General features: G+C 39.5%; 2 protein-coding genes across 5 annotated transcripts in view; both read left to right on the top strand.

Annotated features, from left to right (window-relative positions):
- Positions 1-28: 28 nt before the first annotated feature.
- On the top strand, positions 29-5288 carry LOC127617552 (cytochrome c oxidase assembly factor 8). The gene is made up of 5 exons (XM_052089519.1): positions 29-310; positions 2471-2671; positions 2929-2992; positions 3084-3174; positions 3321-5288. Exons 1-5 carry the CDS (start codon positions 170-172, stop codon positions 3430-3432), a joined length of 609 nt encoding a protein of 202 aa, XP_051945479.1. The 5' UTR covers positions 29-169; the 3' UTR covers positions 3433-5288.
- A 2457-nt stretch (positions 5289-7745) lies between these two features.
- klc1a (kinesin light chain 1a) overlaps positions 7746-12317 on the top strand; it is a 58233-nt gene continuing 53661 nt past the window's right edge. For all 4 annotated transcript variants that reach the window (XM_052089515.1, XM_052089516.1, XM_052089514.1 and 1 more), the window contains exon 1: positions 7746-8107. The gene's annotated coding sequence lies outside the window, so the exon portion shown is untranslated. The remainder of the gene's footprint in view (positions 8108-12317) is intronic.

Raw genomic sequence — 12317 nt, 5'->3', positions numbered from 1 at the left:
TACTCGCCATGTTGAAATATGTATGATGTTGAAATATGACGCTTCAGGTGGCGGAAATGCACCTAAATTATTTTGTCAACCAGAAGAAGATACACGCTTCACGGTGTCATTCAACGACTCGCACTTTAAAAAAAAAAAAACCTAGGTCGATGATTTATTATAATTGAAGATGAACGTAAAAACAGTAGGTTGTTTATTTTTTAGATCCTTGTGTCCGTGTTACATATATACTCCCCTGCTGTTAAGAAGCTCTTGTCGAGGTCATCGACAAAACACAAGCCAACCACCACAACATGACACACGAGCACAGGTTTGTTGTTTACTGCATTTATGTCAAATCATCATCATCATCATCATCATCATCATCAACAACAGTGTAACATTTAATCGACACAGTTAACACTAGTGCGTAGCAACATTGTATCAACCAGTTATGTTCAGCAGTATATTTTGAAACACAATAAGACTTCACTCAAAGCAGACTAGAATTGTACCTATTTCTCACACTTTATTTTTGTCATTTTTTTATGACATTATATACGATTTTATCATAATTTATTTAAAAACTTAGACCTGCTGAGACAAAGAAATTCAAATGCAGTGCCTTCAGAAAGTATTCAGACCCCTTAATCTATTCACATTTTGTTATGTTGAAGCCTTGTGCTGAAATGCTTGAAATTATTATTTGTTTCATATCAATCTACACTCCATACCCAATTATGAAAACTCAAAAAACAGATTTTTGATAACTGCTAAAAAAAAAATGTAACTATCACATCGACAAAAGTATTCATACCCTTTGCTCTAACATGTGAAATTTAGCTCAGGTGCATTCCATTTCTCTGGATATTTGAGATGTTTTTACACTTTGATTGGAGTCCACCTGTGACTAATTCAATAGATTGGGCATGATTTAGCAAGGCACACACCTGTCTATATAAGGTCTCACAGCTGGAAATACATATCGGACCAAAAACCAAGCCATGAGGTCAAAGGAAGTGTTGCAGAGCTCAGAAACAGGATTGTGTCAAGGCACAGATCTGGGGAAAGCTAAAAACGTTTTTAGGCAGCACTGAAGGTTCCCAAGAGCACAGTGTCCTCTACTACAGTTATACAGTAACTTTTGAATGGAAGAAGTTTGGAACAACCAGGACTCTTCCTGGAGCTGGTCACCTGGCCAAACTGAGCAGTCAGTTGGGGGAGATTGGCCTTGGTAAGGGAGGTGACCAAGTACCTGATGGTCTCTCTGGTTGAGCTCCAGAAATCATGTGTGGAGATTGGAGAATCTTGTAGAAGGTCAACATCACTGCAACACTCCACCAATCTGGGCTTTATGACAGAGTGACCAGATGGGAGCCTCTCCTCAGTGCAAGACATATGAAAGCTCCTAAAAGACTCTCAGAAGGTGAGAAACAAGATTTTCTGGTCTGATGAAATGAAGATTGAACTGTTTGGCCTGAATTCCAAGTGTCTTGTCTGGAGAAAACCAGGAACTGCTCATCACCTGCACAATACCACCCCAAAGGTGAAGCATGGTGGAGGTATCATCATGCTGTTGGGGTGTTTTTCAGTGGCAGGGACTGGTCAGGGTTGAAGGAAAGCAAAACACTGTAAAATGCAACGATATCCTTAATGAAAACCTGTTCCAGCTTGCTCAGGACCTCAGACTGTGCTGAAGGTTCACCTTCCAACAGGACAATGACTCTAAGCACACAGCCAAGACAATGCAAGAGTGGCTTAGGGACAACTCTGTGAATGTCCTTGAGTGGCCCAGCAAGAGCCTGGACATGAACCCAATCGAACATCTCTGGAGAGACCTGAAAATGGCTGTCCACTGATGGTCCCATCCAACCTGACAGAGCTTGAGAGGATCTGCAGAGAAGAATAGCAGAAAATCCCCAAATGCAGGAGTGCAAAGCTTTTAATATCTTAGCCAATAAGACTTGAGGCTGTAATCGCTGCCAAAGGTGCATCAACTAAGTACTGAGTTAAGGGTATGAATAATTTATTAAAAGGAAAAATCTATCAATAATCCGTTTTATGCTTTGTCAATATTGGTAGGTTGATGTGAAAAAATAAAATTTGAAAGCATTTTAGCTGCAACATAATAAAATGTGAGAACTAAATTTTAGTAGAATTTCAGCTTTGTAGATCCATACAATGCAACTTAATGGTGATCTGACCTTTTGTAGTTCCAAAAATTACATAAAAGGAAATGGAAGTAATCCATATGACTCCAGTGTTTAAATCCATATCTTCAAAAGCAATATAATAAGTGTGGGTGAGAAGTGTTTGGGCAAACCATTCCTTTAATGCAATGTATTCATTTAATTTCTCAGGCAGTGTGTCTGAATAGGCAGTAATTTTGTTTTGTAAAAGAAAGGGCTTTCTTAGACTTCTTTTTTTTTTTTTTTAGTCTGCCTTGTTTTAATGTACAATGCAGTCTAATCTGTTGTGTCTGTTTTTTAAGTTGCGGTCTGGATTCAGTCCAGCAGCATCATCAAAATATGACTGGATCGGCCCACCAGACAGACTCTCAAACTTGAGGCCAATCATATATCACATCCCAGAGAATGAGACGCCACTGGAGAGGAAGTTGAGGCATCTGAGACAGGAGACTGAAGACTGGAACCATAAGTTCTGGACCAATCAGAACCTCACATTTAGTAAGGTGCGAACCACAGATGTATGGTGCGTGCAACCACTCAGATTACAGCAAGAAACACATTTAACATGTCTGTGGTGGGGGCACAGTAGTGAGACCTTGCATCAGCTTCACATCATCACCATTAGGGGGCAGGATTGTGTTTTAGAAAGGTTTCAGCATTTTTCACTATATTCCTTGATCATGTATAAAACAAGGTTGTTGTAGTTCTATTCTTAATCAAGATTTTCTCATAGACCCATTTATTTTCGTTTTTCTCTCAGGAAAGAGAAGAATATGTACAGTCACAACTGAAGGCAAAAGGACTGTCAGAAAGAGATGATCAAGGTGAGCTATCTTAATGCGGACACTACCTGTATTTAATTGATCACATAAACTGATGTGCTCAATTAGTGCTGTTCATTTACAACTCTTTTAGGAAGGAAAAGGACTTTAAATAGTGAGGAAATGGCAGTCTTCTACAAACACTTCTTAGATGAAAATATGAAAAGGCATGCCAGTTATAACAGGTGAGATTTGAAATATACATGATTGTGGTTTTAAGTTTTTGTTTAAATAATACAGCTGTGAATATGCTTTAAGACATTAGTCTTACATGTATTTGCTTAAAAGCCAGGAACCCTGTTGTATCAACTTTTATTTTTAATTTTTTCAGGGAATGGTATAAACGTAATTTCACCATTACACTTCTAATGGCTAAAGTAGCTCTACACAACATACGGGGGACGCTGACTGGACAAGGGAGGGGAACTGGCAAACCTACATGAAAACTCAAATAAAGACTGTGTAAATCAATCACCGCTCTCTCTGTTGTATGTTGACATGAAACACAGAAGGTGAGAACATTGCATTAAAACCGGGAATTGTTATGAGATCAGTATAGTGAAGCGTAGTCTGACCTGTACCTTGTTATGATGTAGATATTAGGGGTTATGCATTTAATCAGAATATATTTTCCAGTTTAAAATTGAGGAGAATAGCCATTGTTATTCTCTGAGTTGTGGACATGATACACATGATGATACACATGTGGAGAGGAAAGATGCTCTCTTGTGGGGGTTATCAGCCTAGTAAGATATTATATATATATATATATATATATATTACACAAAAGTGAGTACACCCCTCACATTTTTGTAAATATTTGATAATATGTTCATGTGACAACACTGAAGAAATGACACTTTGCTACAATGTAAAGTAGTGAGTGTTCAACTTGTATAACAGTGTCAATTTGCTGTCCCCTCAAAATAACTCCACACACAGCCATTAATGTCTAAACCGCTGGCAACAAAAGTGAGTACACCCCTAAGTGAAAATGTCCAAATTGGGCCCAATTAGCCATTTTCCCTCCCCGATGTCATGTGACTCATTAGGGTCTCTGGTGTGAATGGGAAGCAAGTGTGTTAAATTTGGTGTCATCGCTCTCACACTCCTTCATACTGGTCACTGGAAGTTCAACATGGCACCTCATGGCAAAGAACTCTCTGGATCTGAAAGAAGAATTGTTGCTCTACATAAAAATGGCCTAGGCTATAAGATGATTGCCAAGACCCTGAAACTGAGCTGCAGCACGGTGGCCAAGACCAAACAGCGGTTTAACAGGACAGGTTCCACTCAGAACAGGCCTCGCCACGGTCGACCAAAGAAGTTGAGTGCACGTGCTCAGCGTCATATCCAGAGGTTGTATTTGGGAGTGCAGCCATCATTGCTGCAGAGGTTGAAGGGGTGGGGGGTCAGCCTGTAAATTGGTCTGCATGGGTGTCATCCCAGAAGGAAGCCTCTTCTATAGATGATGCAAAAGAAAGCCTGCAAACAGTTTGCTGAAGACAAGCAGACTAAGGACATGGATTACTGGAACCATGTGCTGTGGTCTGATGAGGGGGGGCAAGCAAAAGAAAATGTTATCAAGCACTAAAGTATTTACTTGTGTAGATATAATGCATATTACTTCGTATGAATCACTGTCAAATAGTAAATATAATACAGGAATATATTGTAATTTTTTTTTTGGTTGTTGAGTAAATGGAACAATAAACCAAAGCAAACCAAATTTAAGTACATATATATATATATATATATATAATAAAAAAAAGGCGACCAGTTTAAAACAATGTTTCTGTTCAATACAAGTAAAATCGGCAGCATTTGTATTAAAATGTTGATTATCACAAATAATAATTTTGACTTCACTCTTATTTAAAAAAGAACGAAAAGCAGAAATCGTGGTTACACTAAGGCAGGTACAAAGGAAGTGAATGGAACCAGCCAATAAACATTAAAATATACTGTTTCAAAAGTATGGCCATAACACCTAAACATTACACGTGTTACATCATTTTAGTGTGATAAAATGGCTTACAATTCACAGTATACAGTTTATTCAACATTACAACTTTGTCATGACGACGACATAACACTAGAAAAAACACATATAATGTTTATATATGGTGCCTATACTTTTAAACAATGTGCACTTTGATGATTATGGACTGGTCCCATTCACTTCCATTGAACAAAATTTGCCTTAATTCAACCGCAAGTTGATTTTTTTATTTTTTTTTTATTTTTGTGGTAATATACATTGACACAAATGCTGTTAATTGATCCTTAATTGTTGTGAACCCAGAACATTCTTTTTAAGAAACAATATTGAATATTTGACAAGATATAATAAAATAACATCACTTCAAATTTTTTATGTTTTATAATGCCAAACTCTCTAGATATAGATCTATAAAATATAGATCTCGTTGTCTTTTTTTATTTACACTGTACATACACAGTTGGAGGCGGAAGTTTACATACACCTTAGCTAAATACATTTAAAATGTAACAATTCCTGACATGTAATCATAAAAAACATTCCCTGTCTTAGGTCAGTTAGGATCACTACATTATTTTAAGAATGTGAAATATCAGAATAATAGCAGAGATAATGATTTATTTCAGCTTTTATTTCTTTCATCACATTCCCAGTGGGACAGAAATTTACATACACTTTGTTAGCATTGGGTAGAATTGCCTTTAAATTGTTTAACTTGGGTCAACTATTTTGGGGTGCCTTCCACCAGCTTCTCACAATAAGTTGCCTCACCCTTTTTCCTTCAAATATAATGATGGTCATTATGGCCAAACAGTTAAATGTATTGTTTCATCAGACCAGAAGAAATTTCTCCAAAAGGTAAAATCTTTGTCCCCATGTGCACTTGCAAACTGTATTCTGGCTTTTTATGCCAGTTTTGGAGCAGTGGCTTCTTCCTTGCTGAGCAGCCTTTCAGGTTATGTCGATATAGGCAGTGGTGGCTCAGTGGTTGAGGTTCATGGTTACTGACCAGAAGGTTGGGGATTCAAGCCCCAGCACCACCAAGATGCCACTGTTGGGCCCTTGAGCAAGGCACTTAACTCAGGTTGCTCCAGGGGGATTGTCCCTGTAATAAGTGCACTGTAAGTCGCTTTGGATAAAAGCGTCTGCCAAATGCATAAATGTAAATGTAAATATAGGACTCACTTTACTGTGGATATAGATACTTGTCTACCTGTTTCCTCCTGCATCTTCACAAGGTCCTTTGCTGTCTTTCTGGGATTGATTTGCACCAAAGTACATTCATCTCTAGGAGACAGAATGTGTCTCCTTCCTGAGCGGTATGATGGCTGCATGGTCCCATGGTGTTTATACTTGTGTACTGTTGTTTGTACAGATGAACATGGTACCTTCAGGTGTTTGAAAATTGCTCCCAAGGATGAACCAGACCTGTGGAGGTCCACAATTTTTTTTCTGAGGTCTTTGCTGATTTCTTTTCATTTTCCCATGATGTCAAGCAAAGAGGCAGTGAAGATGGTCCTTAAAATACATCCAAAGATATCTCCAATTTACTCTAACTGCTGTCCAATGTCTGCGTTTGTGTGTGTGTGTGTGTGTGTATGTATGTATGTATGTATGTATATATATGTATATATATATTACACACACACTGGCACACTGTGGAATAATATACAGATGTTGCTCTTATGGAAACAAATTGGTACTTTTATTCACCAAAGTGGCATTCAGTGTATAGTCAGCACATTAATAATGGGAAAAAATACTATTACAATTTGAACAAAATGTCCAGAACTTTTTAAACTACTTTGAGTTCTCATCACAAAATCATCCACATGCAGCAATGACAGCTTTGCAGATCCTTGACATTCTAGCTGTCAGTTTATCCAGATACTCAGGTGACATTTCACACCACACTTCCTGCAGCACTTGCCATAGATTTGCCTGTCTTGTCACACAAATTACAGTCTATATGATCCCAAAAATTCTCAGTTGGGTTAAGATCCAGAACACTCTTTTCCAATTATCTGTTGTCCAATGTCTGGGTTTCTTTGCCCACTCTAACCTTTCTTTTAGTTTTTCTGTTTTAAAAGTGTCTTTTTCTTTGCAATTCATCCCAAAAGTCCTGCACCCCTGAGTCTTCTCTTTACTGTTGTACATGAAACTGTGTTGAGCAGGTAGAATTCAATAAAGCTGTCAGCTGAGGACATTTGAGGCATCTATTTCTGAAACTAGAGACTCTGGTGTACTTATCCTCTTGTTTAGTTGCACATCTGGCCTTCCACATCTCTTTCTGTCCTTGTTAGAGCCAGTTGTCCTTTGTCTTTGAAGACTGTAGTGTACACCATTACAAGAATTCTTCAGTTTTTGTGTGGCAATTTCAAGTGTTGTATAGCCTTCATTCCTCAAAACAATGATTCTATAGAAAGCTGTTTCTTTTTTTTTTTTATTAAAATTTTTGACCTAATATTGACCTTAAGACATGTTCTCTCTCTCTCTCTCTCTCTCTCTCTCCATATATATATATATTACACACACACACACACACACATTCATTAATTCATTTACATAATATTTGTTTACAAAAAGTTCATATAAAATCATATTGTGCAAAGCAAAATAAACCAAAAACGAACTACGTCTTTGCAGCTAACGGCATGACCGAGGTTAAAGAAATAATCTGATAATTATTTCCAAACAGTGTAAAACACATCTCTCTCCTTAAATCCTCGGATGACATCATCAGGAGGAGTGGAACTGCAGGAAGACAGACAACGCCATTTCTACGCACTACAGTCCCAGACCGAGTTCCGAGTGTTTTCGCAAACTCTATCGTCCTGCAATATGTGTATATGATTATTCGTCTGTTGTTTCTGCATTAGTCTGAGATTTGCGCTCCCGCTGGATGAATCGGTCTCTCATTGGTAGGAACTTCTCTCGTCGCGCTCCGGAAGACCAGAGAGAGGACGCATAATCACACAACCGGTCCGGCTGCCCGATTCCAGCACTAAATCCTTGCTATAAGGCAGAGGAAAATATATTGGCTTTGGATTTGACCTGGTGGCTTTGGGAAACGCACCCTGTTTCGGTAGTGGGTGATCTGGATGTTCCGCAGAACGGTAAGACTTGTTCATCATGCTAACGAGCTAACTAACGCGCTTAGCGCACTGAGAGAGTCTGTGTACCTGAACATTGTTTACATCGATTTAAAACGAGACAAAGAGCGCTGTCTCTCTCTATTAGACCTGGTAAATGGGTCTGATGGATTCTCAGAAGTTCGATGATGAGAATCAAGGGTGTGATATGGAATTAAGTCAGACGGAGGGAGTGAGAGCAGTCAGAAGCTCAGCCAGGCCATGACATGCAGCAGATCAGTATATAGTCACTGTCTGACAGAGCTGTCCACCATATAGACCTGTTTAAAAAAATCTGTTATAATTCATTGTTAGTCACTGCATCAGCTGTCCATGAATCTGCTCAGAACCATTCAGAAGATTTGTTTACTGTAAAGAGGTATTAGATCAGTGTTAGTAACTCCACCAGTGAGCTGTCCATAGTCCTAACTCATCCATAGCACCAGTCAGTGTCGTTTAAAAGTTTCATTGCTTTAGGATAGATTACAGTTAGACGTTTTCACTGGGATATCTGATGATCTGTTGGAGATAAACAGCCAGTCTGATCAGTTAGGAGAGACATAGCACAATAACCAAGAATATATTTATATATTTATGCATTTGGCAGACGCTTTTATCCAAAGCGACTTACAGTGCACTTATTACAGGGACCATCCCCTCGGAGCAACCTGGAGTTAAGTGCCTTGCTCATGGACACAATGGTGGTGGCTGTGGGGATTGAACCAGTAACCTGATTAACAGTTATGTGCTTTAGTCCACTACGCCACCACCAAGAACTGTACTGACTTGAAATACTTTCATATGTCAGAATCAGAATCAGAATCAGCTTTATTGCCAAGTATGCTTACACATACAAGGAATTTGTCTAGGTGACAGGAGCTTCCAGTCAACAACAATACAAACAATACCAAAAACAGCAGCAAGACATTGGTAATTAAAAACAAAAAAGAACACAAAATAAATAATTATACATATACGTACATACACTCACCGTCATACATACCCACATACACACACGTAGTGCAAATCTAATACAATCTGTATATAAAGAACAAAAAACAGTATATTATGTACAGAGCAATGTAAGTAATGGCAGTTAATATAAATTAAAATTAAACTGTGTATTGCACATAATTATTGCTCAATGGGGCAATTTAATTGTTCATTAGATGGATGGCCTGAGGGAAAAAACTGTTCCTGTGTCTGACCGGTTCTGGTGTTCAGAGCTCTGAAGCGCCGGCCAGAAGGCAACAGTTCAAAAAGGTAGTGGGCAGGGTGAGTGGGGTCCAGAGTGATTTTACCAGCCTTTTTCCTCACTCTGGAAGTGTATAGTTCTTGAAGGGGGGGCAGGGGGCAACCAATAATCCTCTCAGCAGACCGATTTGTCCTTTGTAGTCTTCTGATGTCTGATTTCGTAGCTGCACCAAACCAGACAGTTATTGAAGTGCAGAGGACAGACTCAATGACTGCTGAATAGAACTGTTTCAGCAGCACTGGTGGCAGGTTGAATTTCCTCAGCTGGCGAAGGAAGTACAACCTCTGCTGGGCCTTTTTCACAATGGAGTCGATGTGTATCTCCCACTTCAGGTCCTGTGACCTTCAGGTCCTGTGAGATGGTAGTGCCCAGGAACCTGAATGACTCCACTGCAGCCACAACATTGAAACCATCTGTCTAATATTGTGTAGGTCCCCCACATGTCGCCAAAACTTCACCAACCCACATCTCAGAATAGCATTCTGAGATATTCCTCTCACCACCATTGTACAGAGATGATATCTGAGTTACCGTAGACTTTGTCAACCAATCTGGCCATTCTCTGTTGACCTCTCTCATCAACAAGGCATTTCTGTCCACAGAACGGATCCTCACTGGATGGTTTTTGCTTTTGCCACCATTCAGATTAAATTCTGGAGACTGTTGTGAGTGAAAATCCAAGGAGATCAGCAGTTACAGAAATACTCAAACCAGCCCATCTGGCACAAACAATCATGCCACACTCCAAATCACATGGCATTTTTCCCCATTCTGATGGTTGATGTGAACATTAACTGAAGCTCCTGACCTGTATCTGCACGATTTGATGCACTGCACTGCTGCCACACTATTGGCTGATTAGATAATCGCATGGATGATTGTTGGTGCCAGACGGGCTGGTTTGAGTATTTCTGTAACTGCTGATCTTCTGGGATTGATCTTTCTCACCTACACATGTATTTCTTTTGAAGTCATGAATTTAATCACTGTAGTCGTATGGATTACTTTTATGCTGCCTTTATGTGCTTTTTCACAAGGACAATCATCGTTAGTTTGCTATTAAATCGGTGGTAGATTGGTGTTGAATCCACTGCGACAGTGAGCTGTATTACAGCGGCCACTAGTTACAGTTTTCTACATTCTATCCTGTTTCTCTAATAAATATCTTTGTCTAATAATATAATCTTCGTGACCACTACCCCACTACTTGATAGTGAATGCAAGGTAAGGTAAGATAACTTTTAGCTCATTACATGATGTGGGGACTTCAGAATGGGGGAAAATGTCATGGTTTGTCTGTCTAACTTGCTAATAGCTTGTCAATAATGTAAACTAAAGCTTTCAGTGTGACCTACTCTTGTAAAAAACACTACATGTTGTTCTGCTGCTGTATGTGTCTGCAGACTCCATTCACCCATTGCACACGATAACATCTTATGTAGTTTAGTCACCCAACCAACATATTTTGTTCATTGAAAACCCAGCAGTCCTCGACTTGGTTGTAAAAGTGTTCCATTAGGCTCCTGCATATACATTGTGATCAGCTAAATGCCACTTTGGTAAATAAAAGTACCAATTTCTTTCCATAAGAGCAAAATCTTGACATTATACCAAACTTTTGGCTGCAATGTACACTCACCTAAAGAATTATTAGGAACACCATACTAATACTGTGTTTGACCCCCTTTCACCTTCAGAACTGCCTTAATTCTACGTGGCATTGATTCAACAAGGTGCTGAAAGCATTCTTTAGAAATGTTGGCCCATATTGATAGGATAGCATCTTGCAGTTGATGGAGATTTGTGGGATGCACATCCAGGGCACGAAGCTCCCGTTCCACCACATCCCAAAGATGCTCTATTGGGTTGAGATCTGGTGACTGTGGGGGCCATTTTAGTACAGTGAACACACTGTCATGTTCAAGAAACCAATTTGAAATTATTCGAGCTTTGTGACATGGTGCATTATCCTGCAGGAAGTAGCCATCAGAGGATGGGTACATAGTGGCCATAAAGGGATGGACATGGTCAGAAACAATGCTCAGGTAGGCTGTGGCATTTAAACAATGCCCAATTGGCACTAAGGGGCCTAAAGTGTGCCAAGAAAACATCCCCCACACCATTTCACCACCACCACCAGCCTGCACAGTGGTAACAAGGCATGATGGATCCGTGTTCTCATTCTGTTTACGCCAAATTCTGACTCTACCATCTGAATGTCTCAACAGAAATCGAGACTCATCAGACCAGGCAACATTTTTCCAGTATTCAACTGTCCAATTTTGGTGAGCTCTTGCAAATTGTAGCCTCTTTTTCCTATTTGTAGTGGAGATGAGTGGTACCGGTGGGGTCTTCTGCTGTTGTAGCCCATCCGCCTCAAGGTTGTGCGTGTTGTGGCTTCACAAATGCTTTGCTGCATACCTCGGTTGTAATGAGTGGTTATTTCAGGCAAAGTTGCTCTTCTATCAGCTTGAATCAGTCGGCCCATTCTCCTCTGACCTCTAGCATCAACAAGGCATTTTCAGCCCACAGGACTGCCGCATACTGGATGTTTTTCCCTTTTCACACCATTCTTTGTAAACCCTAGAAATGGTTGTGCGTGAAAATCCCAGTAACTGAGCAGATTGTGAAATACTCAGACCGGCCCGTCTGGCACCAACAACCATGCCACACTCAAAATTGCTTAAATCACCTTTCTTTCCCATTCTGACATTCAGTTTGGACTTCAGGAGATTGTCTTGACCAGGACCACACCCCTAAATGCATTGTAGCAACTGCCATGTGATTGGTTGATTAGATAATTGCATTAATGAGAAATTGAACAGGTGTTCCTAATAATCCTTTAGGTGAGTGTATATTGTAACACTAATAATAATACATTTGCTATTCCCTTGTTTACAGAGTTGGTTTTGAATATAAAACTTGGTGAAATGATTTCAG

The sequence above is a fragment of the Xyrauchen texanus genome, chromosome 24, assembly GCF_025860055.1.
Source record: "Xyrauchen texanus isolate HMW12.3.18 chromosome 24, RBS_HiC_50CHRs, whole genome shotgun sequence".
In the NCBI taxonomy this organism is placed as follows: domain Eukaryota; kingdom Metazoa; phylum Chordata; class Actinopteri; order Cypriniformes; family Catostomidae; genus Xyrauchen; species Xyrauchen texanus.
The sequence above is the reverse complement of the archived record's forward strand: the minus strand, read 5'-3'. Positions and strand labels throughout refer to the sequence as shown.